General features: G+C 44.7%; 1 protein-coding gene across 3 annotated transcripts in view; it reads right to left on the bottom strand.

Moving 5' to 3' along the window:
- Positions 1 to 846: 846 nt before the first annotated feature.
- Positions 847 to 26823, bottom strand: part of Pip4k2a (phosphatidylinositol-5-phosphate 4-kinase type 2 alpha) — a 159174-nt gene continuing 133197 nt past the window's right edge. For 2 of the 3 annotated variants that reach the window (XM_028764781.1, XM_028764783.1), the window contains exons 6-9: positions 26502 to 26540; positions 11504 to 11617; positions 6295 to 6538; positions 847 to 4833 (exon numbers count right to left, since the gene is read on the bottom strand). In XM_028764781.1, coding sequence (XP_028620614.1) covers positions 4490 to 4833; positions 6295 to 6538; positions 11504 to 11617; positions 26502 to 26540 — 741 coding nt within the window. In that variant the 3' untranslated portion in view covers positions 847 to 4489. The remainder of the gene's footprint in view (positions 4834 to 6294; positions 6539 to 11503; positions 11618 to 26501; positions 26541 to 26823) is intronic. The other variant, XM_028764782.1, reaches the window with a different exon arrangement.

The raw sequence follows: 26823 nt of genomic DNA, 5'->3' as shown, positions 1-26823 counted from the left end.
GAACCTTGTCGCTCTTAAGACACTGAAAGCATTCAGGCCCAGATGGTGTATGTGTGGCAACAGGCATGCAGTAAGGGTGGTGATGGGTGAGCTGGGTGTCTTCTGCCTTCCTGTGTGTCTCACACGAGCAATGTGCTGTTTTCCGTACCGGCCTAATGTTCCATGTGGCCTCTCACACCAACAACAGCAAGTGCACATTATGACACCCTAACACATCTATCACACTAGTATGTCATTTCAGAACAGCTGTTACAGCAGCGAACACCATGCTTGCTGGACACCGAACACTAGCGCAGTACCAGAAACAGCCCGCTCTCCTCAATGGTACCCAATGATGTTTCAAGAAAATGCTATGACTCCAAACTAACATTGGTTATTTATAAAAATAACCAAACACTTCACCCGGTACTCACTGAGGTTTTTTTTTGTTTATGTCTGTGTCTGTGTAGACCTGAGGTGTGATATCAAGTGTCTTCCTCTACAGCTCTCTATTGTATCTATTGAGTCAGGGTCTCTTACTGAACTCAGAGCTTGCCAATATGGCTAGTCTAGCTTGTCCGGACGCTCCCTCTCTCTCACCTGTGGAGTACTGGAATTAGTGGTGAGCTCCTTTGCCCACCCGGCATTTATGTGGGCGCTGGAGATCTTAACTTGTAGCCTAAGTGCCTTCCCCTGTGAGCTATCCCCAGCCCAGTGATTGTTGTGTAAGACGTCCATTTGTCATTTATGTCTTATCCATCACTGTAGACTGAAGGTCAGGCCCTAGAGGGGTAAAAGCTGCCAAGTCCCTTTACCTTTCTACAGAATGGCCTATCACAGTTCATCTCCAGCACAGAGAAGCCAAACTAAGAGAGTCATCAAAGTGCTTTATTCATAAAGCCCGGCTCAACGACTGGAGCCCGCACTGTTACCACTGGTCTCGCTCTTGTCCAAACAGCTTATTTGGATGACAGAGATGGTTACAGACAAAAACCAAAGCATTTTTGTAAACTTCTAAAAGCATACAGATTGGCCACAGAGGAAAAGGTTACTCAGATCACGTATGTGTACCTTCATTTTTTTTTTTTTTTTACTTTAGGGTCTTGGGTTTGTAAGTCTAGGGATCAAAGGTTAACAGTAGAGTTTCAGAACACTCAAAACAGATCAGACACTACAATTAACAGTGCCCGGAAACCGAATCATACAGCATTGATTATTTTAAATGCATCAAATACAGATTTGTACAACTATGTTACAGTGGAGTTAACATCGTAAGCTAATGAATCTGTGGCAGGTCAGTACACAGGAGTCAGATGGTGCTGATGCTGGCTTCCAGATGCTGTGAAGGCAGCCCACACATGGAGGGCACAGCTGTACCTGGAGAGGCCAAAAGGAAAGTGACTGGGAAGGCAGCCTGGCAGGGGACTTGTTGACTTGTAATTATTGAAGGGTGAGTTCTTTTTTCCTTTCTAACACAGCCTACAGAAACCATCTCACATTTGAGACAGGGGCTTTTAAAAGGCACAGCTGCAGCACAGCGTGTAAGTTGGTAATGTACTCTAAGCAAATCTAGGACTCTGTAACTTGAGGCCTTTTAGGAACGCAGGGATGTTGGTAGATACATGATATTTGCTGGAAGTTTTTTTTTTTAAGTCTCAGTTACACACGATCAGCACAGTTTAGGGCAATGAACTTACATAACCAGATTTTGGGTTTAATCTTTTTATAGAAAAAAAAAACATTAGGTTGATAAATACACATCTTGAGGAACAAAATCCTTTTGCTTTTATGTGATAGACTGTCTACTACTAAGTACTTTGAACAAAACACTCACTCAGAAACACAACTGCAAGACAAATCTCAAAACACAACAAACATTATGTTCCCTACGCTGCAAAATGGCTTTACATGTAAACTTCAAAAATCACATGCTGTATATTAAATTTTTATATTCAAAAATATCCCTGTTTCTCTAACCATGTAAACAGTAAAACTGAGGGTTTCAGTTAAAGGGATAATTCATAACAAAATTTCATACCTAAACAAGGGTTAAGCATAAACTTCATATAACTGGGATTTGCCTTCGGCCACAGGAGGGGTTTGACTCCTTGCTTATCTTCCTGCAGCAGGAGGTGTAGCTGCAATTGCCCCAAACTATGCACCTTTCAGGGAAGTTCTACATCTGTTTTGCAGAGTGAATTTCTGCAGCTCAACATGAGGGTGTTAACCACGACAGGCTCCAGGTGAGAAGAGAGAAGCAAGCGGCTTTCCTGGAGGTGAAATTGTAGACAGGTTCTTGGCATCAGACTCTTGGAAGATGAAGGACTCAGCCTGGGACAGGTGGGGACGGTGACACTGTTAGGAGGGAACCCTGAACCAGTGCACGGGGAGATGCTAGCATTCCTTTACCTAGGGCTGTGGGCTTAGGTAACCACTAAGGAGTAGTCTTTCTGTGGGCCAAACATTTGATATAAATTTTTAATCTTTCTTTTAATCATCATCATCATCATCATCATCATCACCATCATCACCATCATCACCATCACCATCACCATCATCACCATCACTATCATCATCACCACCACCACCGTGATGAACAATCTCACATCTTTCAAGTCAGAAAACAAACGGATCTACAGTTTCTCTTGTGGTGCTGCAGTGAGGTGCATTTCTGTTCCCCTCCCCCACAGCCTTGTCTCTTCATCTGTTCATGCGGCCACAGCTAGAATCAGACAGGTCTGGTTGTTACAAGCTCTGATTCAAGCTGATCTGTTTTAATTAATTAATAATTAATTAATTACTTTAAAATGTGCGCGCGTGCACACGCATGTGCGCACGCGTACAGAGTCAGAAATAGCGATGCTGGGAAATATCAGGTAGCTGTTAAAGCGAGTAGCCCCCAACTTCAGTCATCTCGGCTTGAAGATGTAAACAAGGTTTGCTTCCTGCAAGGTGAGTGCTTCCTGGAGTTCAGGTTTCCTTTTCTTCCTACACCGAAAGCCACCACCAGCCTTCCCGAGGTCACGCCCATCTGGGGCGATGCAGGAGGTTACGTCAAGATGTGCCCAATAAAGTCCAAAAAGCGCTTTGAATACTGCTCTGGGTTCACGGTCGAGATCTCCGCTCCAGCCTAGGGGATTGTGAAGGAAAAGGATATTCACGGAATGCTCATGATCACCCCAAATTACCGGTCAGTGTCTACAGCGATCTCGGAGAGCAGCTGAACATGGAGCTAGTCATTTTTCTTGGGGAGCCAGTAGTGGGGGACTGAATCCAAGGCCTTGAACATGCTTGGCAAGCACCACGCCACTAAAGCCACACCCCAACCCTACAGCTAAGAACACAGCTAAGCGGCCTCTCTTCTTAAACCACTACTCACAAGTATCTCCGCAATTTGGCCAAATAGGTCTAAACTTCTAGGGATCTGTGAGTGAAAATGGGGCCCAGTTTTGCGGCGCACCACAGACCACTAACACAGTCTTCTGGCGCAACAGTTAGGAGCACCGGCTGCTCTTCCAGGGCTCAGCTTTTAGTCCCAGCACCCATACGGCAGCTTACAACTGTCTATGACTGTAGTTATAGTTACGTAGTTATAACACTCTCTTCTGGTGTCCATGGGTACCATGCATACATGTGGTATACACAGATGTACAGGCAAGCAAAACACCCACACATACTAACCAGAAAGAAAGAAATCTTAAAACAACACATACACACACCTGGTCTCAACTCGTCACATTTGAGACATTATCTTTCTACTCAAAACCCTCCAATGCACCCTTACTTTTCTTGGAATAAAACAGTGTCTCCCTGTGTAGCCCTTAAACCCTCAATCCTCCTGCCTCAGCCATCAAAGTGCTAGGATTAGAGGTATGTATTCCTATGTCAATCTTCTGGAAGTCAGCCTCATGGAGAAAAATCACACGGGGAAGGGGGGAGGAGTAAGCAGGGGAATATTTTCACGTTCTGCTACATGCTCACACACATGGCTTTATGCAGCCCTATGAAGAAAAAAATTTTCTGTGTAAAAGCACACTGGAGTACTTTTCTAGAAAGGGTGGAGGGGTACCACAATGGAATCTCCCTCACAGGCTTTTCATGGGGATTCGACGATATCCTTGGATCAGTGAAGATTTGGAGCAAGCAAGCAAGGTGAGGAGGGTGTATGAACAGCTCATCTTATACTCAAAATCTCTATAATAGGAAAAAAATATTGTGAGAAAAGAAATACAACCTTGCACATTTTGGAGCACCTGGCTTCAGGTTGGGACATTTCATATAAAACCAGAACTATCATCAGTACGTTCATCTTTGGGGTGTTTTTCAAACATGGAAGAACCTACAGATATACTCTGGTACTGCGGGGTGGTGTTAACACCTCACTCTCAGGAACAATCACCAGAGAACTGGGGATAGTGAGCCAGAAAGATGAAGAAGCATCCACACACTACAGACAGTGCCAGGGAGCTGTGGGTTGAGACCCACCCAGGGTGCAGGGGTGAGGCATGGGTTATGGGAGCGAGGCCAGGGTGCAGGGGCAAGGCCCAGGGTGCAGGGGTGAGGCATGGGTTATGGGAGCGAGGCCGGGGTGCAGGGGCAAGGCCCAGGGTGCAGGGGTGAGGCATGGGTTATGGGAGCGAGGCCAGGGTGCAGGGGCAAGGCCCAGGGTGCAGGGGGTGAGGCACAGGGTGCCAGGGGTGAGGTGCAGGGGTGTGGGAGCAAGGTGCATGGTGCAGGAGCCTGTACTTACGCCATGTTTAACAGTTTTCGCAGCGTGGGCAGCTTTCTTTTTTGCATCGTAATGAGTAAGAATGTCAATAATCGCCATGAAGTACACCTCTTTTCTAGGTGCATCTGTAAAGTGAGGAAAGCAGAGACTGTGGAACATGTGATAACAGAAAAAAAAAACCAAGCTACGAGGAGGGAGATAGGAGGGAAGGATGCATAAACCGCACTCCGGTCTGTTCCCTGTACCGAAACAGAAGCATCAAGAAGCCAGGGCAGTGCAGGGAGGCTGTGACCTGAGGGCTTTAGTTTTGTTTCCTAATCTGCATTTCATTCATGATAGTAAATTGTTTTTATGTAAAGAAAAATGCTAGTTTTAGAATTTTCTGTAAAATAAGTAGAATTAATTCTGCTTATTAACCAATCCCTTTCTACCGTCAGACACTGCGTTTTCTCATTGGACAGAATATCAGAACTGAATAAAGGATTTTAGGCCTCCCTTATCTACTTTCTGCAGAGTTTCAAAAGACACACCGTTTCAATTATGAATTGTAAGAAATGTACATTCAGCTACAACTAGTTTTCTTGTGTTTAAGGAATGATTCTGGTGGGCAAAATTAAAAATATAGAAAAATACAATCCAAACCCATTGACTGATGATATGCAGGAGGGGGGACAGAAATTGCCTGCTGTATTATTTAAGTAAGAAGGGAGGTTTTGGATTTTTTTTTTAACATATTAGTAAATATTTTTGCCATGGACATGTAGCTAAAGTAGAAACCAACCAAATACCAGGATCCTGAGGACTGACGTACGTGAGACCCTGTGGAGCAGGGTCACAGATCTCATCATGGGGATAGCGAAGAGGCAGTGACTCTCACTGTGTACACGGGGGCCTGGCCTCTGCACCCCTGAAAAGGCAGCCTATTCGATGATCTGTCAGCTCCGCAAGAAGGCTACCTGAGGGTACAGTGGACTGCACACACTTGCCTCACCCAGAACAGATCTGTAACACACACTGGATTTATTTAAAAGAGCCAAGCTGCTTTGCCCAGCCTCTGTACTGGGGCTTGAACCCCAGGCCCCACTCATGTCAGACGAGTGTTCTACCAGTGAGCTACAGACATAGAGCAACTTTCATTTTGAGACAGGCTCTTGTTAAATTGCTCGGGCAGGCTTTGTACCACTGAGCTTGGCATGAAAAAAAGATGCTGAATGTTACATGTTTCGGGTATTTAACGTTTTGACACTGAGGTCTAACACTGTGATCTGCAAATGTGTTGGAATGCTTCATTCAATGCTATCTTGTGGTGCACACCTGTCAGAATACACTGGACATATTGGTCATAATACATTCTCTACAAATGTGTATGTGTAACATATTAAACACACTTTCTAGTTTTTTTGCACCCTCTAACATCTGGAATTAGTTTCCTTTAAACACACATCACTGTCTGATATCAATGAACTTGACTCAGCAGGGGCCCCACACAGCAGCACCCTTGGAACAAGGGCCAGAATTACTGATAGATCACCGTGCAAAAATCAATCCACTCTATATGCAGAAAGAGTCAATAACACTAAGCTTACTTTCATGGCATTTAATTGCATAAACATCAATGTTCGGGTCAAACTCTCCAGGAGCCAAGGGTGGGGAGCTGTTGAGTGTATTTCCGGGACTGTCCGGTGGCGTCCCGATCGGGTGGGTGCCGTCACTCTCTCCCTCCTCTTCCCCGTCGTTCTCCTCACACTCCACCTCCTCCTGCTCTGCTCGCTCCACGTCGTGAATCCCCACCAGGAGACTGTAGTCCATGAGCTTCAACTGTGCAAGGAACTGGAGCAGGAGGAGACAGTCGGTTACACCTGAACAGCGGCTAAGAATCAAAGAATCTAGGATTGGACGGACACACACTGGGGAAGGCTCCAAGGGCTAACAGGGACCCTTGAACCTCCTTTGCATGGTTCCCAATCTTAGACAGTTTCCTCGTTTCTGGCTGGTTCAGTGCTAGGAATATTCCAACCCACCCAACAAATGCGATGGCCTCTGAGACTGGCATTATTATGCGGCCGCTGAGGTACTCCTAAGAGGATAAGTTGCTGTCAGAGAAGAGCCCTGGGAATGCGTGCATGCCTGCCTATGTGTGGTTTTATCCCAACAATGAAAACTGGTTAATGGGGAAAACCAGGGAGTCACCAGGTAGCCTCCAGCAAAGCTTGAGGAAGCCGCCTGGAAAGCACTCGGAAGTCCAGCATACTCCTAGGACGTAATTATCACTCTGTTGGCCACCAGCAAGCAAAAGCCCTTATATCCCTGTCACCGAGTGAGTGGTGTCAGTGCTCTGGTAAGTAACACACTTCCTCTGTACCCACTTCTGGCTGCTGCGCATGCTACGGTATTCCGTTTCCCACGAAGTACCGCCCCCTTTCCCTTTCCTGTCATGGCTACAGTGTCCAGCAAGGTAAGACCCGTCTATGGGTCTGTCCCCTCCCATCTGTCAAGTTCTTTGACTTTGCAGGTTGCTTCTCCCTTTTCTTAATTAATTGGATCTACACGGATACAGGGCGTGCAATGCTCTTATCGATACACTGAGGTGTGGATGGCTTAACTGTGAGCGGATTGAGCAGCCCATTGTCTGGCTGGCTCTGCAGAATCCCATCTGGACAAGGGAAGTGGCCACAACTCCATGAGAACTTGCCACCATCCTGGTGCTGTGATGGAGAGCATCTGGTAGCTTAGAGGAAGGGGGCTTCCACACACAACAGGCATGTCTGTGGCATGGTAGGATGGGTGTGAACCTAGAGGAAAAGATGTGGGAGGGGCTCCTGACTCATCTCCTGCTAACTTTACTGAAAGTCACCTTGGTGTCTGAGTGGAAAGGGCTGGGCTCATTCCAAACATTCAAGTAAGACCAAAACTCAGTGGGGAAAGCAGAGTCCCACAGTGTGGGCCCACAAGGAGAAAGAGAAGACAGGGGGACCAGGGCTCGGTTGTGGGGCTGGTGCTAGTGAATGTAGGAAAGTCAAGCCGTATCTACCCCTCCCCCTTGGTCTCTTTAAACTTATTTACTTGTTTATTTGTGGTGGGGTCTCACTAGTAGCCTTGGTTGGGCTAGAGCGCAGGAATGCAGACCACGCTGGTCTCAAACTCATAGCTGTCCACCTGCCTCTGCCTCTTGAGTGTAGGGGTTAAAAGCATGCACAACCACGCCTGGCGTATTTCCATATGTGTAGACTCAGAACTCCTCAGGCCCTCTGCTCGCCTCTGTCTTACACGGCCAGGCCTCTCATGTGTAGACTCAGAACTCCTCACTCAGACCCTCTGCTCGCCTCTGTCTTACACGGCCAGGCCTCTCATGTGTAGACTCAGAACTCCTCACTCAGACCCTCTGCTCGCCTCTGTCTTTCACGGCCAGGCCTCTCATGTGTAGACTCAGAACTCCTCACTCAGACCCTCTGCTTGACTCTGTCTTACACGGCCAGGCCTCGGGCTCATTTCTTCTTTCCTCTCACAAAATCCAATCTATTCGATTCCTTTAGAAAAAGTTCCTCATTATTCCAAATTCCTGTTGTTTAATTGTCTTTCTCTTTAGTGCCGGTTTCCTTGTACATGTCAAAGCACACGGTCCATCACAAAGCCACACCCTGAGCCTGTGTCACCTCCTTCCAGGACCTTCCCCATGATTTTTAAGGGTACTGGAACCAACCCTTCTATGGTTGGTGGCCATGTGGTCAAGGAGCAGGTTATAAACGCTTGTCAGCAGGCTGAAGTGAGCCTCCTTACCTCCTCCAACCCCACCTCCCAACTCTAGGAGATGTGAATTAACACTCCAATCTGACTGCTCAACATTTGACTGCACTATTAAAAACACAGTCCTGGTAAGATTCTCAACAAACAAACAAACAAACAAACAAACAAACAAATAAATTAAATATAATATAATATTAAAATGGAAACTGTAGTCATCCTCCTTGAGAGTCTCTGAGGAACACAAAACCCTGGCTGTGCACTCAGATTTTCAGTTTACATTTCATGTCTGCATGTTTGGGAGTGTGGACTCTGAGCAGCTAACTCATGGTCTGATTCAGTCGCTGTCTGTTAGCATCCCTAGACTCAACTTTCCCATCATGCAAAGAGGGATAGTAACAGTACCGGAACAGAAGTTGTTTTAAGACTGGAAAAAAAGACAGTAACTTTTTGGGAAGGACAACATGCTCCATAGATGCTGGCCACCCAGCCTCCTGCATCCCGAAGCCTTTATGCATGGTCATGGTTGTGGGTATGTAACACGCAAAGCTGAGAGGCTCAGTGGGGATGCTCTGGGGACCACACAGATTAGAACTGTGTGGTGTATGGGTGCCCCGTGGCTTTCCTTACTGTTAGAATCCAAGTGGAGGTGGAGAAGAAGCAAGAAGAAAATGGAACGGAGTTGCATTCTAAAATTCTTTTTTTCTTTTTTGCAGAAAAGGGTTTACATAAATGTACTGAATGTATAAATGAAAGCTGTCTGGACTACAGCAGTCTGGCACATAGACAAAAATTTCTATTGCAGGGAGGAAAAACCAATTAGAATAGATTTTTCAAATGACAATTATTTCTCGTTTCAAAGAAAAACACAGACATTGACTGACTTATAATAGACTCAGATCTTTTCTTCATCTTCATTTTTTCCCCGTTTTGAGACAGGTTTTACTGTGTAGACTTAGCTGACCTACAGCTCCTCACGTACACCAGACTGGCCTTGAACGACACCCCCTGCCTCTGTGTTCCGGCTGCTACAGTTAAAAGAATGCACCACCGTCTATCTTAAACTCAGAGAAGAGTTTATGGAAAGAAAATAAAAAATGAAAATAACACATATATAATACAGACGCGCATGCACACATGAGCACACAAGCACACATGCATGTAGCCATGCACACACTTGAAATTTTATCAGGCAGGCTAGTCATCAAAATCAGAAAGCATGGGACTCACGAAAAAAATAAAACTAGATTAAATGCTAGTCTCATTATCAAGAGCAGATGTCAAGTTGCTTCACCGTAATTACCTGCTTAAAAAATTAATGATGCTTCTGCACGGGTTTCAAAGGTAAAGACATTGTTATCAGCCACTGAGAAACACTCTACATGAATGCACACTTTATGTTCTGCCTCCACTTCCACACAGCAGGTGTGTGAGAGAACCATATACGGGATTAACTATTTAATTCCTCAATCAATTACTACAGACAACCTGAGCCCTGCGCATCCTCACAGAACCCAACGCTACCTCTGAGCTGCTCGGGTTACAGTTTTCCTGGAAGCTTGCTATCTCAGTGATGGGTGGCCAACAGAAAACAAGATTTTTTGAGGTGGTGGGGGCAGGTCATAGATCACCCTAAGGGCTATTTACTATAATTGCTGAAACAATATTATTCTCAAGTATTCTCAAGATCAAAAATTTCTTGATTAGTAAGTGAAAATCCAAAACAAAGTGCTTCCTCTACATTTCAATTTTGAATTACCAGGTAGATCAAGTTGATTCTCAAGTAAAAAGGAAATACTTAATTACCATGCGTTTTTATAATAAGCACCGACAGCCAAGCAAAATGAACTGCTTATTAATAAAAGATGAGAGAAAAACAAACACTTTCCTTAGACAAACAAAAAAAAAAAAACAAAACCAAACTACCCACTTGTATCCTTTGTAAATATCTACACACACACACACACACACACACACACAGAGCATGGAGGCTAAAATGATAGAAAAAATATTAGTTAAAGACTTAAAGATAGGGCTGGTGAGATGGCTCAGCAGTTAAGAGTACTGACTGCTCTTCCAGGGGACCTGGGTTCAATTCCCGGCACCCACTTGGCAGTTCACACCTGTGTGTAACTCCAGTTCTAGAGGATCTGACACCCTCACACAGACATACATGAAATAAAAAAATTGAAAAGCCCTAAAGATAATTAAGGATAAACCTGGTCGGCCTGTCATGTAATGAAAGGAGCCATTAGCAGGTTAAGCTGCAGACGCAGCCACTGCCTGCCTTCATGAGGGCTCAACCATGGAGTAACCCCGGGCTCCAGTCTTTCTAATTGTTCTGGTTTAATGACATGACAAAGAAAATCTTTCCACAAAGCCTTTCTCCAAGAGGCAGATCTTAGTACAGAGGGTACAGTATTTCAAGGGGGGAAAAAAAGGCACATAAAAGTAACAGCCAAGAGAAACCTGAGTAATTACCTAAATTAAAATTCTCATTGTAGTGTCTTGTAACTAGACAAATTACAAAACAATAACCTGCCCCTGAAATTATTTCTAGAAGACTGAAGTAAGAAAACCCAACAGGAAAGCTAAACAAAATGATACGAAGAGGTTTTTATTTTTTCTTTCTTCTTCTTGAATAAAAAAAAAAAAAAAAGGCCAGGCAGTGGTGGCGCACGCCTTTAATCCCAGCACTCGGGAGGGAGAGGCAGGCGGATTTCTGAGTTCGAGGCCAGCCTGGTCTACAGAGTGAGTTCCAGGACAGCCAGGGTTACACAGAGACATGGTTTCTGGACATGCTCCAGAAAACAGCAGGGCTTGCTGGTTCCTGTCATCCTGACTGGGCACACTGCACCTTAAAACCGGATCCTGTAGCATGAGGTCTACCTGTTTATATCTGGGCCGTGGGTAATGGAGGATATATACATTCTAATCTTCATTATAGATTTGAAATGATGGCTTGAAAGCCCCTAAAATTAGCTGATGGAGCTGACGGTGATATGGCGAGCTCACGGTGGGACATGGCAGATCTTCCTGGTTGGTTTTTCTTACCTCGACATCCTTTTTCAGTTTTTCCAGGAATATCTTTTTGCTGTTGTCATCAATATAGATCTTTTGGCCCTCATTGATGAAGTCATTATCCTTTAAAGTTGGCAGCTCTTTGGCCTAGAACAAAGGAGAAGGAGGAGCTTGAATAAAGTCTAAAAAACCATGTGCTCTTTCCAACCGGGACACTGATGGAGGTTCTGCCCACCTAGGCTGGGGCAGTAAGTGTAAGGTGGCTTAATACCAGCAGGGTGAGCCAGTGAGCAGGGACCACTGGAAGCATTCCCACTAGGAACCGGGGCGAGGCATGCTCCCCATCTGGGACACTTCAGTTTTCTGGGGATTGAAACTGATAGGAGTTCTTTGGTTCATTTTCTTACAAGAATTTTCCAAGTATTCAACATGTATTCTTGGAATACTTTATGAGGAGCCCTCTATTGTGTAATCCTACACTATCTACCCTCTGGCCCTCTTTGGTGGCCTAAACTGAACTTTGGATACACATAGCATCTTGTCTCACAAAGTCCCGTCCATCAGCTGTGTGCTGAGTCAGGGAGAGCATCCAACCAGCGGTTTGGCAGTTGCTCCTCGAAGCCTTGCTGCTGTTGGGTAACTCCAAACAAATAATAACACACAGTGGATTATTAAGATGAGAAGTTTCACGCTTCACAAGTAACTACAAGAATGAACAGCCGAGTAACTGTCCTTCGGTTCGCCAATGCACGAGGGCTGGAGAAACTCAAAGTGTGGGTTACAGCAGAGGAAAGGGTGTTAGCCTGTGCTATGGCACACAGAATACAGGCATTGGGTTTTAAGATTGTGTGGACTGTACTTCATGCAATCTACACTCTGGATAGTTCAAAGGCCAAACCATTTCCTCCACCCCAATTCCTTTCTGCCAACATAGTTTATTTCTTTCAGCTGCAAGGAATCCAATGGAATACACTGCCCTTCTTGGCCTTATGCTGAGCCCCTTATGGTCTTTTCTCTGCTAAGGAAAAAAAAATCCATGGAAACAACATATCCCCCCACTTCCTGGTTCTTAAACCGTTTCCAGCTGAAGAAAATACTCTGGGATTTATCTACTGAGTTTCCCTTCAAATGTCTGAATGGTATGCATCTCTTTCTCTCTCATTCTATTCAACAGGGAGTTCCCAAATTGCTGTCACACACGGAGATACTACTATGAACTTTAGTAAAGTCCCTACTGTAACGGAGGTGGTTGTCTTGTTTGAAGCAGGATCGCGGGGAGATATCCTCGTGATGCTCAGAGTGAGATGTGTTTTCATATCCGACTATGCTGAGTCAGGGTCCACTTTTTAGAAGGGGAATATTAATAAAGATATTTTAATACAGGCTTAAGCAGAAGGGTTAAGAGAAAGAGAGGGACTCAGACGTAGAACACACCCAAGACAGCAGGGTATGGGTCTCTCAAAATTCAGAAAGTAAGATGCACATGAAAAATAATGTAGTTAGTTAAAAATAGAAACCATGAACCTCTTCCTTCAGAACACAGTACACTGATATTAATAGTAACATCATTCGTACTGGACTTAGAACTGGAGACACCGTGTGTGTGTGTGTGTGTGTGTGTGCGCGCGCACAGGCGTGTATGCAGGAATGCTCTGGAGACCCCCCTGACCCCAGAGGTTACAGAAGCACACCACCATGCCTAGCTTTGCCATGGGTGCTAGGGACTGGAGCTCAGCTTCTCAGGCTTGCACGGCACTTTAACCACTGAGGCATCACCCTGGCTTCCCAACCACAGTGCTGAAGCGAGTGAGGCACAAGCCCCGTAAGCAAGCTTCATTCCGAGAGCAGCGACAGGACATACCCTGCTGATGTAAAAGACTAGGCCCCCAAGAAGCAGGCAGACCTCCCCATGGAGCCAGGAATGAGAGGCCAGGGAGATAGCTGAATGCTTTTGTGTAGTTTTGCTTTGGGGTTGTAGGGTCTCGGATTACATCTCCACTTTGATTCTACAACTCATATGTATTTCTGTATGTAATTCTATATGTAAGAAATTACTGGGAAGAGGTGTGTGTGTGTGTGTGTGTGTGTGTGTGTGTGTGTGAGAGAGAGAGAGAGAGAGAGAGAGAGGATTCAAGCATTTGAGGATTGAGATGACACCACACATGAAGCAGTGAAGTACACACTGGGTGTGTGTTTGTAATACAAGTCACATTAATGAAGATGAATGCCATTTCGAGCTCACCCCAGCAGAATTCCCTCATGTGACAGGGCAAAGTCTAATCCTACACCCCATAAAACCCTGGATACCCTGTACTGTACTAAGCTTGCTTGTGAATTTCACAAGCGCTGGGGATGTATTTAGGTTGGATCAAATTCAAAAAAGGGCAACCAGATTGGTTAAACGACTTAAGGGCTTATTGAAAGGATCAAGAGGCAGAGGCAGGTCCTCAGGAGGGCAGCTGTGGGAGAGGAGTCTAACATGATAGGCAAACGCCCCTCTCCCAGCTTTCCCGAGAATAGTGCTTAGGACACATCCAAATCCAGATCTAGTCAGTGCAGGCAAGGTAAGGCCTGGATTCAAGATAAGGCATCTCTATTACTGTGATACGTACAGACACAGAAGCACACCTAAAGGCATGAGCATAGGGAATCCCTCCCCCACCATTTAGCTCTCCAGCCTCTGTATCTGGCATCTGGACAAACAAGTGTGTGATCAATCCTCTCACTTGCAAGCTGGGTGATGCCCGACCCTAGGCTGACTCTGCATCTCCACCTCCATCCAGGAGATAGAGATTAAAACTTGTGGTTCTAGATACAACTGGACCCAGGCTGGCTGCTACCAGTTCTCTCGGCTCCTCTAATTATTAGCTGTGTGTCTTTGAGCATGTGACTCTTTCTGTGACTTGGTTTCTCATCTTTGAGTAGGATTAGTAAGTAGAAGGCTGCTGTGAGAATTCCACAGGTCACACGTGTCGAAGGGTGAAGCAGTGTTTGCCACGTGCAGATACCGTGACACACTTGTCATGTTCTCAGGTATGGCTTCTTTAGGCAAAGCTGTCTCTGAGAGATCCTGAGCAAAGCTATCTTCTTTTCTAGCAGATGTCACATTAAGAGTTACCTAACTGGCTGTGATTTGAACCAGCTGCTTGGTTCAGCCTCAAACCACTTCTTCAGCTGAGTAATGGCAAAGTAATCATAGCTATGCAATAGGGTTAGTGTGTGGACTGAAAGGAACACGTAGGCTTGCCTGTAAGAACCTGGCGTGTTTGTTTTCTCTCCGCCCCCTTCTTTCTTCTTCCTAAGGTTTTAAAGGTATAGGCTCTTTTACCTTAGGCTATCAGTAATACAAACCATACTTAAGACTGTCTCAGTTTTCAATTTTTATCAGTCGCATGTTATGCATGGGTTTCTGACTCAGCCCTTTATGAGACTGGATCTGTTGGTGTGTGTTAAGTGCTACTGTCCAGAGCATACGGTGGCACAGGGTACACACACTGGACAAATGCAGCTGTAGTGTTGCTGGCCGGTCTCTCAGGCCCTGCCTCAGTGGCTCCACATCTACAAGCTGCTTCGTCAACCTCAACTCTGTCTCCCGTGTCTAGAAAACCTGAGCTCTTCAGCAGAGCTTACCCCAGTAGAAATCCTCACAAATATTCCGTGTTAAAAACTGAAATCTCAAATAAGACTAGAACATGACCCCCGACTAAAAACTGGCTAAGTTAACTTCTTGGAGTAATTATTTCAACTTATGCAATATAAGTTGAATCTATGGAATAAAATGCAATGCTTTTATACATACAGGCAAGGACAGGAATTTGCTGAATTCTTTTCCTGTTACTTTTCTACGGTTTGGGTTTTCATGGTGAGTGGGTGGTTTAGTGGTTATTATTTTGCTGACCTAAAGCAAAAGTCCATGCTTAATAGCCAGAAAATATAACCGAGGTGCAAGGGAGCTATAAATTGATTCTCGAGAGGTAGTGAATTCAATGGAATTCCCTATGAGGTATGAAATCTCAAGAGCTTTAGGTTTCGTTGGGTTAAAGTACAGAACTAAACCTTTTCAGCAGGTCGGTTTTCTCCTATGGTGAGAACAGACTATGAGAAAAGACTGTTCAACAGTATTGATCAAGGTCAGGACGACACACATTGAGAGACAAATGAAGAGGGGCAGGGACCCGGACCAGCTCAGGGTCAAGTTTCTTTTTTTTTCTTTCTTTCTTTTTTCTTTTTTTTTTTTTTGAGAAAGGGTTTCTCTGTGTAGTTCTGGCTGTCCTGGAACTCACTCTGTAGACCAGGCTGGCCTCAGACTCAGAAATCTGCCTGCCTCTGCCTCCCAAGTGCTGGGATTAAAGGTGTGTGCCACCACCACCCGGCAGGGCCAAGTTTCTAATGAATCCTTATTCCCTATGACTCCTCAAGGGGGATAAGGGATCCTTTCCAGGAAGATTTAACCAGAGGTTTGAGGCTTTAAAATGTTCAGAACACCATTCTCAATTGCAGAAGTGACCACAGCCTGAGTGGACAGCTCAGCAGATAAAGGCAGATGTGAGAGACACACCTGGATACGCCTCACATAAAGGAGTGAGGACATTCCCTGTGCTCCCCACCCACCCCAGGAGCTGAGTAGACTCAAGGTAAAAAGCAAGGCCTCAAAAATTTGTTTGACATTACTTACCTCTTTTATACTTAAAAATATCCAATTACTATGACTTTTTACAGACTCTCTGAATATAAAACCAAAAATACAACAGTGTTTTTTTACCAAAGTGATTTAACAGAGAACTTTTTCAAATAAGGGTTAACTCTAACATATATGCACATGTGTGTGCATAACTACTGCCATTTGTACAGTTTGATAAACAATCCATTTTAAGGCTTATACGATCAGAAATTGTACAGGATTTTATATTCAATTAAAAAAAATCAAGTTAAGCTTTCAGATGTCAGGTGAAAAAAATTACCACCAAAATGAAATTTGTGTCTGTAGTCACAAATATAACTCTAAACACACAGCATAAACAACATTGAGTTTTATCTTTATTCTATATTTTATTACAAAACAGCCGACTGTATTATAAATGGCTATAAGCAATAGCAAGGTGAGAAAGACATGTTTCTTCACACTAAAATACAGAGCCCACAACAGAACATGCTTTTGTTCTGCATCCAGACATTACCAGGAAGATGAAATGCTCTGGTCACACTGGAGTATTTAATGCAAACAGGATTTGGTACCAGAAGGTTTCAATGCAGAGGATTATATGTGTCACCGTACACTGAGATTAAAGGACTTGTATTTTGGAACAAGATGAATTTTTGTTCGACGTGCTCATTTAGTAACCCACTTACTTCTCTTTCTCCACTATAAGCCTCAATGTCAAAGACTGCTACTTGGGGTGTCTCTGACGGCTGTTACTGTGACACTTCACGCTGAACACACAACTTAAAAGGCATGTAGTAGTCACTGTTGTCTCATGCCAGGGACTGCTTAGGTTCCTGATTTACTTGCTATTACAAGCTCACCTAAATGAAAATAAACTTGTGAAGAATAGAATTCTGTGCCTGTCATAGAAAATCAGTCCACAAAGTAGAAAGTGCCCCAGAACTGTTCCTGTAAGGGAAAGAATGTAGGTAATCCTTGGGCTGGGGGTGGGATAAAAGCAGTTTGATGGCATAACATCATAAGTATGGCATCAATTTTGGGTAACAAGAGATGCTAGGGCTTTATAATAAAATCAGTTCCGCTTCCCCAAACAGCTAAGCCACAAATTTGATACATGAAAAGGCAAATTAGCCAGTGTGGGTGAAGTTCACAGAGAAGAGGCAATGATAACAGGTGCTTTCCCACAGACTGCATGGAATGACCTCCCCACCACAGAAGAGAACGTCAGCGACCCAAGTACCTAGCTTGGGAATGGCCTAGTAGATCCTTACTAACTTCTAACTTACCTCAACGCACCCATGAAATTGTGCTGAGATTAAAAGCACAAAAACTGGGTAGGCTTAACTGTCATATTGCTATTTAAAACTGTTAAACTCTAGCTATGGGTTCTTTCTCTAAGTATCTTAAACTAACATGTAAAAAAATATTACTTAAAGTACTTTGATATTTTAATTAATATTAAGTAGCTATATAAAAAGTAATGGTTTGGTCTTCCTCCATAGGCAATGATGTGACAGTTAAATAGTCTCCAAGATCTAGAAAATAGGACCATCAAAAGAAGGTTGTTTCAGAAGCTGGAAAGTTGACTCAGTGGTAAAGAACATGCAAAGCTTTTCAAGAGGACCTGAGTTCAAATCCTAGCACCCACTCAGCTGGCTCATTACTGCCTGCAACTCCAGTTCTAGGGAGACTCAACAGTTCTGACCTCTACAGGCACACTCATGTGCACAGAACCACACCCAGAGAGATGTATCTATATATACATATAATTAAAATAATAAAAATTAAATGAAGAGTATTTGTTTAAGGTTTGTTCCAATTCAAAAGATTCTATGATATGCACATCTATCGTTGGTGGTGACGTAAGAAATGTTAAAGACTCCAGGGAAGTTTCTTAAGTCCTCTTGATTCTGGTTTAACACAAACACAGCAAAGATCTTTGCCTGCCATTCTAACAACTGCACATATGCAGCAGGCTGGCATAAGTTTAAGCCACATACTACATGTTAGATATCTTCTCTCTACTCTAACTTTAGAGAAGCAACGGCACAGGAGTTGCTGGCTTACAATACTTCTCGTGTATCTGTGTGTGCCTCTGATGCTCAGCTGAGTTCTGTCCAATGGAAGCAAGTGAACCTACGGCACCTTTGCCTTTACACAGCATACATGTCAAAAAGGCTGGGCGATTTCAGTACTGTTGTAAGTGCCAAACCTAGAAGATGTTCATAAGAAACCTCTGTTCTTCATATCCCAGGTTTACCAGTCTGGAAAAATTATAAGTGAATTAAAAGCTGGAACCCTGCTTGTAAACGAGGGATTCAGCTCATCGGTAGAGCACTTGCCTAGCATGCCAGGGACTCCTGGATTCCATCTTCAGCATCACAGGCAACACAAGCAAAACTGCTCTACTTCCCAGAATACCTCTGGGTTTTCTCAGTTTCCCAAGGGCTTACTGAGACATGCTGATGTCTCAGAACACGTGTCTATCAATGGCATGGGCATTTTAAGCTTTGCATAGAACAAGTGTAATTTTGGTGAATGTTAAGTGAAGAACTCTAAATGCTGTCTATTGTTAATCAGAATTTCTGAGAGGGTCCAGAAAGGCTTAATTTAAAACTAGAAACTTTTACAAAATCCTGAAACAAGTGAACCAATGATCTAATCAAATCCTCTCTCCCCACCCACTTCCTTTCTTATTAAAATCTGACCTGTCATTAAACCTCCCAATTCTATCACTGGGGTTGCCCTGTCTGGTCTCAAAGCTGGACTCAGATCATGGACTCTGATGTCTTTGGTCCCAAACTCTTTTTTTTAAAACCATCTCTGGCCCACAGGGCTGAAGTTGCTGAAGTGCTGTCTTTCTAAGGTCTGGGGCGGGGCAAGGAACTCAATGATCAAGTGCATACTTAAAAGTTGCTTTTGCAACTTTTTTCCCTGCCAGGATTGCAGGGGAAAAGCCTGTGAGATAATGGCTACTTCTGCTCTGAAGGGAAACCATGCCCTGCCCTTTGGGTGTTCCCCAGGCCACTGAAGAAGTAAAACCATTTCCCTTCCATCTAGGGAGAAGAAAGAAGATACAGAGTAAGTTTAAAAGCATTAGCTGCCTAGAGCTTGGAAGTCCTCCCAATGTCCCCTGAGGTAACAGCTCACCACCAGAGGTAAGGCAGACTGGAGAAAGGTTTCCTGAAGGGCACACTGTGTGCTTTCTGTACCTTCTCAGGGGCCAGACACCCATTCTATCTTGCCTATAACTGCCAGGACCAGACAGGGGATAGGAATTAAGTATGATGGGGGACCATTTAAAGATCTCAGAAGAAATGCTGAAAAGGGGTTTGGGAAAAGAGTTTTAGGGGGGAGGGTGTAAGTGATCAATTCTATTGAATCTTCAGCCAGTAATAGGTAAAATGTCAGAGCCAGTGGCAGCCTCTTAATTGCCAATACAATTTGATGCATAAGAATCAACAAGGAGGCTTTTTGGAGTAGGTTATCAAAGTGTCAACAATGATTATTGCCTATATAGCTCTGGAAATGCCAACTGCAGGGCTGCTGCTTTCTTTCCAGTGGGTCCAGGGAAGAGGTGATGTGTTAAAAGCAGTCTTCTGACCCACTTACTCTCCTCACACCAGCTTCACTTCACCCGAGGAAATCAGACCTGCATTTGGAGAACTGTGCAGAGCGATGTACAAAATGCATATTTGTGTAAATCCCTGGGACTCTCTCTCTCAAGAACACTGGCTTTTTAAAGAGTCAGGTCAAATCCCCCGGAGATCGAGTGAGTCCAGTTACATTTTCTTTTACTCCACCAGAGCCCCTGCTGTGGAGCTGGCTAGCTGGCAGCATGCTAAGACTGTCATTTGTAAAAGGCAGTCTGCTCAGCTATAATTAGTAATTTGATGTCACACTGGAATTGGACCGCAGCTGTGAAAAGATCGACCACCAGGGAGATTCGCATTTCTCTGTCTCATTTAGAGGGGGCGAAACTGCTGGAGTCATGAATGGAAGATGCCCTTCCACTAAAAAGCAAAGAATTAAGGAATAAAACAAGCCATAGCAGCTGTCAGAATCTGACAATGTTTTTTTGGAAGGACTCCCATTAAAAAAAAACTAGACATCTGTACATACATGTTCTGATACTTGTTGCCATAAAAGTTAATTCCTTATTGTTAGGATCTAGGCCCATATCTCCTCCAGTTCCATCTCCATTATTATGCTAATGAACCACACTAATTATGTGTCAAGATGAAATCCAAGGGAATGGGACTTGTCTGCACCTCTATCACTAAACACTGAAAATGACAGTTTTCAAAACTTGTCATCAACAAGTTAAAAGTACAGGAAATTAAATAATGACTCCAGCGAAGGAAGACTGGAGAAGGGTAAGAACGGAGATCACTAATTAACCACGACAGTGGAGAGTCTCTGGGAAGGAGGCTCTACGTAACAGCGACCATTCTGAGCAGGGCAGTGATGCGCAGCAGTTACAGCCGGCACTTACTAGCTTTCCTCTCGGAGGCTAAAGTAGGAAAGAGTATTTCAATAACTGGTACCAGTGGCTACTCTGAAGGTGTTTATGGTTTTGACAATGAACCCCTGCCCAATGCTATGCTTTTAAAGAGTCAAAACTATTAATTGATCATGGAAAGAAAAATCAACAACTGAAAAAAAGGGAAAGGTCAGAGTTCAACTATGGCAGCACTCTCGATAACGGATTGTAATTGAGTATTTCTAGATTATCAGTAAACTCCCAGAGGGCGTCACCCCATCCCACCCCACCCCTCAAGCAGCCATACTCTTCCAGGTGACTGTCAGTTTTGACTGCCTTTGTAGCCCATATTTGCAAGTGATTTCTCGTCGCCTTCCCAGTTAGAATCTGAAACATACATGGATGTGTGAGGCAGCTCTATAGAACCTCTGACCTAAATGAGTTGTTAGCCCTAAACCTCCAACACAGTGGAGAGTGTTCCACCCTTCCTCAGGGCAACAGTGTTGACCACTGCAGTGCTTGTACCACAAGAGTCACAGGAAAGATTATGTACCAACTGGCCCAAATCACGCACCAGAAACCATGTGTGAAAAACACTCAGACTCCTTAGGTGGAGGAAATGTAAATGGTTGTTTTGCTAAAATAGTTTAAAACCAGATCATTTCTTTGATTACTTAAAAAAAAAAAAAGCCGAGACCCTGGGTGGGAGACCCTGGGTGGACTGTTTTAGCACAGTATTTAGCCTTCAGTTCTGGTTAATGCAGTTAATTTTATCATTCATTTGCATGGCTTCTGGGACAAACAGGAAATTTTTATAGGTCCTTTATGAAAAGGAGACATGGACTATCCCTGAATCTGTTGCCTGCCTGTGGATCCCATTCTCCTAACTGGGCCACTTTGTCTTGCTTCAGTGGGGAAGGATGTGCCTAGTCCCTCAGTGACTTTGTGCCAGGGTGGGGTGATACCAAGGGGGGGGACCTCCCCCTTATTGGAGGGGAAGGGGCTGTGTGAGGGGGGAAGAGAAGAGGAAGGCTGACATTGGAATATGAAAGAAAGAAAGAAAGAAAGAAAGAAAGAAAGAAAGAAAGAAAGAAAGAAAGAAAGGAAGGAAGGAAGGAAGGAAGGAAGGGAAGGAAGGAAGGAAGGAAGGAAGGAAGGAAGGAAGGAAGGAAGGAAGGAAGGAAGGAAGGAAGAGAGAGACACAGAAGACAGAGTAGGATCCCAGTCACTGAGAAGGATTCACAGAGATCAGATGTGTGAGCTCTGGTCCTAGGAGTCCCCGGGGTTCACTCTCTGACTGTCAATTCCTAACTGTATGGCCTTGGACAAGGTATCAAACCCATGAGTGAAACTGAAATGGAAACTTAAGAGTTCTTTGGAAAGTCAGCTGTAATGCATGGTGTTTTGCTGGGACAAACACACGGAGGAGTGTTTTCCTGAAGTGGACACAGGAGAAAGACTAAGGCAGACTCGGGAAGGAATGTCTGGGTGAAGCAGACACAGGTGAAAGGATGGTCTGCTAAAGCAATCAGGTGTTGAAGGACATTTCGCTAAAGACACCACACATGTATTGGTCCACCCTACACTGATACACTGAGTAGATGGGCTTCATTTGTCAGGATGCCATAGAGAGAAAGGCACCAAAAAAACCCCAAAAATCCTTCTGGTGGTGTGCTGCAGTTTCTTGCCTATCTGTATTAGGAAGTCAGCAGTTTAGTTCACTGGAGTCAGCACCGGAAGCTCAGATCCACTTGCAAACACTTCATGAATACACCGGCAGTCCAGTCTGGTAGAGTTGGGATAGCAAACAGGAATCAGCAGCAGTGACACGACCTAGCAGAGACAGCCAGGCCAGGAGGCACACCAGGAGACGTTCTCAGTTGTGCCTGTCTCAGCAAAGTGAAGATCAGTGAAAATGAGAGGCCCACAAGACTACAGGCAAGCCCAGCCTGTCACTGTCGAGTTCTATCTACACTCCAAACATCACGTGTCCTCGACGGGCCAGCCTCACCATGTGTCATCCCTCAGCATGTGAGTCTGTATCAGCTGACATCACTCTGCCAATCAGCCAGAAACTGTAGCACACCACACGTTTTTTTAGTGTATTTCTCTCTATAGTCCCCACGAATGCAGTTCGACTACTCAAAGGATGGCGGACCAATACATGTGTGTTTTTAGCAAAGAATCCTTCATTATGTGTCCTTCTCGTGCTTGCTTTATCAGAACATCCTCTCTTCTGTGTCTGCTTCAGTGAAATGTTTCTTCCTGAGTCTGTCTCCTGTGTCTACTTTAGGAAAACACTCCTTCATGCGTTTGCACCAGCAAAACACCATCCAACTTTCCAAAGAACGCTTAAGTTTCCACTTCAGAAATACCTCTGCTCTGAGGAAATAATCACTGCACTGTCTTTAACACAAAGAGGATATGGCCAAATGCATGTTCAGCTTGGTAAGTCTCCTGCATCCCAATACATTGACATTAGATAGAAATACATCCCAGGGCAAGGGAAGGCTTCTGCTGTGCCACCAACTAGAAGCCTAGGTTTATGGCTAGAGGTTAAGAGGGTGCAGTCAGACAGCTCTGAACTCTGCTGGCAAGGCCCTCTAGGTCTTTTCAGGAGCTAGGGCTGGGGAGAGGGGGGTGGCCCTTGAAGAGGGGTGGGGGAGGAAGACCGTGAGAGAGAACCTGCCAACAGCCTGTGACAGTGCTCAGGGACAGCAGCTTGTCTCAGCTCTGTGCACACCTGGGCTCAGATCCCCCCACACTCCAAAGCTCCACCCATTCTCTAAAGCCACCACCAGGAGGAATGTCGCAAGGGATGCTGGCCATTTATCCATGGCAGAGGTAAGAGAGCATCCATGCAGAGGCTTGAGGCAATGCACTTCTGCTTAGCCAAATTCTCTATCCTGATTATTTCTCCTTACAGTAGTAAAGGGGCTAAAGAGCTTTAGGGAGGAGGGCGGGGGAACTGTGGCTGTCGCTGGCTTCTGGAAAGCGTGTGGTCCTAAGGTACATCAGTGCTGTATCTAAGGCAGCATCACAGTTCCCAAATGTCAGAGGCCAGAGGCTTTCCCTTACAGACACCTCATCTCCATCAACCGTTAGTTACAAATGTTTTTCTTGGGTTTGGTTATTGCTGGAGCCTGAAGATATCAAAACCAATGCCTGACACGGTCTCTAGGGACTTGGTGACCGAAGCGGGGTGGTGGTGGTGAAGAAATCCACCAACTGTCATGGAGTACAAATGTTATCTTGTCCACGTGTTCTTTCCAGGGCCACTGTGTGGCTAGGATTTGGGAGTGTATGTGTGGCCCCTTTAAATAATTACATACTTCCTCTGGATAATATTAAAAGTCTCAATAATGTACAACCTCTGAAAACTCATGTGCTAAAAGTTAAATACTTTGCTCAAGTTGTTGCCCTCGAAAGAAATGCTCACTCAGCTACCTAGAAGTTAACAATCGTTGCTGGTTCTCAGCATCTTCAAGGGAGCTTGGATGAAATGTGAAAATACACGCTCAATTGTGCACAGTAAAAACACAAGGGACAGCCATTACTTCCTGCTCTCTTCCACCGAACACCACTGCCATCTGGCTTCTGCTCCTACCCACCTTCTCGTGGGGCACACCCTCTATAGCCTGGCAAAATGCCTGCTTACCACAGCCGGCTAACAGGTACTTGAGTGAATGACTGAGGCTCCTGCTCATCTGGCTGTGCCTGGTGGGGGCAGGACTCTCTTCCCTGGTGACAGACATGCTTCTTTTCTACCCACCACCTTTCTCTTGGGTGACTCTAGGCACATCTGTGCTGACCATACTTCCTTCACCAGGTCCCCTGGTCAGCCTCACATGCCTGAGGGCATTTACATTTGAAAATCTTTGCCTGCTACTGTGTTGTAGGGAGTTAAAAGATCCTCTGGTCAGATCTGAAGTGCAGTCTTTCACAGCCTACTCTCAGGACACTCGCCGTCCTGACCGCCTCCCACATTTTATACAAATAAATGAATTTGCTCTATTATTTTTTTTGCCACCAAATCTCTCTGTGGTGTGGCCAGCCATGTCCACCAGCCAAGCCCCGCCTTAGGGCTACTGCACTGGTCTCACATCTAGCCTATAATCCTCCTGGAGCTTGTTATGTCCCTTTAGCTAACCTACTAAGTGCCCCGGTGGCCTCTGCAGGACTTGCCACTCTTCCTCTGGATCCTTCCATCTTCACCCAAATCACATCCTCCAGGGAACATTTTCTTGTCTGATCCCTTAGGGTTCCTCAGCTACATATTCAAGCACTCACTGGTTCCCTGTCAGACCGCAGAGTTCCTCACGCTCTAATACCATTTTCTACTGAACAGCATTATTCCTGCTAGGTGAGGCTGAGTGAAGCTGGGATAGTAACTATGAACACACGCACACGCACACAGAGATGCAATCATGCACACACAGATGCAATCATGAACATGCGCGCGCGCGCGCACACACACACATACACAACACACCTTCTGAAAGTAAAAATTCATAAAATTCAAACTGAAACAAAATGATATCCTAAAAGAACTTAATAAAAATTTTAAAAGTCCTCCAGTCTAGCTTTAAGTGGGACAGCAGAGAAAAGACCCTTCTGATATGCAGGAAATATGCATGAGCCCAGGTGACCTTTCACCATGTGTCAATCTGGGCTAGTTTAGATATACACGTAGAAAACTGTTTTCCAAATTCTTTATTTTTAAAACTGAAGTACTTTAATTTTGAAAAGGAATCACATATGAACCATTTTTTCCTTCTCTTACCTAGAATGGCAGCTTTGTTTGTTTTTTATTTACCAGTCCAGGTCGTATCTCCAGTCTTTGACTAAATCAGGGCAGCCAGTATCTAATTGCTCACTTGCTCCAACCTGTGATGCTTGTTCAAAAGTCTTTCCAGCATGTAACTGCTTAATCTTAACGCTGCCTCTTCCAACTCTTTAGGTCCATCTACCAATTTAAGCTAATTACAATCTCCAAACTGACTTAAAACCTAGATCTCTCCAAAAGACTTCAGATAATCCCAGCTATAAACTTAGCTGTTAATGATGAATTGTTTCCTGTCAGCATCCAATGTATTTTTCAGAGCATAAATACACATGCCCAGTTTACAGCTGTTCCTTGGAAGGTCTCACTAACAGCAAACCCATTTTCTCTTTCTGTTTTACTGATCCTACCTCCGCTGGTATCTTCTTACTTCTTAGTTACCAATACTGAAACATTGTATACTGTAACTTTTTAAGACTAAATAAAAGGCCTCTTCATAATAGTTCCAACAGCCTGACCCTTCAAGTCTGTAATTCTGTTAAAAGAAGTCAAACGAGATTCAAGTATTACCTGCTTTACAAATCTGCCAGGAGATAACAAAGATGCAGTCTCTTCATCCCGGATTTTAAAAAGCAAAACCAACCCCAATCTCATCTCACCACTGTATACTTGAAAAAATGGATGCTCACCCAAGTCAGTATGTAATGGCCAATAAAAAGGACAGAGAAGAGGCAAGGAACACAGTCAGGGTCACGCGTCTAACTGAGGTGAAGAGGGCTTGGGCCCTCAGTTCCTCAACACCCAGGACTCACACACTGAGCTGGAGTTTCCACTCCAGCTACGTTTACAGTCTGTGCAGAGCAGGCTGCATGTGACCCATTTCTGTCAACCACACACACAACTAATAACCAGTAGCTGTAGCATCACCTAAGCACTGAGGAAGGGGATGAGAGCATGCATCCCCAGGCTGCAGGGACTGCTACTTGTGCTGGTGGCCGCAGCAAGGCAATGGGAAGAACCACAGCAGTAGGCTATGAGAAGAATGGACAAAAACACCATGCCAGGCACACTCCTGGGACAGTGAGGGCGACATCATGCTTACCTTTTCTTTGTCACTAGCTTCTCTAGCCACTGTCGAGCCCTGAAACACAAAGAAATGGTTAAGAATGGACTTGCAAAGGATGTTTGGTTTCCCATGGACACAGTGTGTAAGTGGTTCTGGGAAGAAATAAAGGCAGCTCTGCCCTAGGTCCAGCCTCAGCATGCTCCCCCTGTCCCAATAGCCCTCATCTGGTCTGTGGCTGTCACTGAAAGTGCTCCTGTCTACTGTCCACTCTTCTCCAACCACGTCCCTGTCATTGTTGCCCGACCTGTCATTCTCTGGTTCTTACCTACCTGCTTGGAAGTAAGAAAACCTGCCATCA

This window comes from Grammomys surdaster, unplaced genomic scaffold (genome assembly GCF_004785775.1).
Source record: "Grammomys surdaster isolate TR1022 unplaced genomic scaffold, NIH_TR_1.0 146, whole genome shotgun sequence".
In the NCBI taxonomy this organism is placed as follows: domain Eukaryota; kingdom Metazoa; phylum Chordata; class Mammalia; order Rodentia; family Muridae; genus Grammomys; species Grammomys surdaster.
The sequence above is the reverse complement of the archived record's forward strand: the minus strand, read 5'-3'. Positions and strand labels throughout refer to the sequence as shown.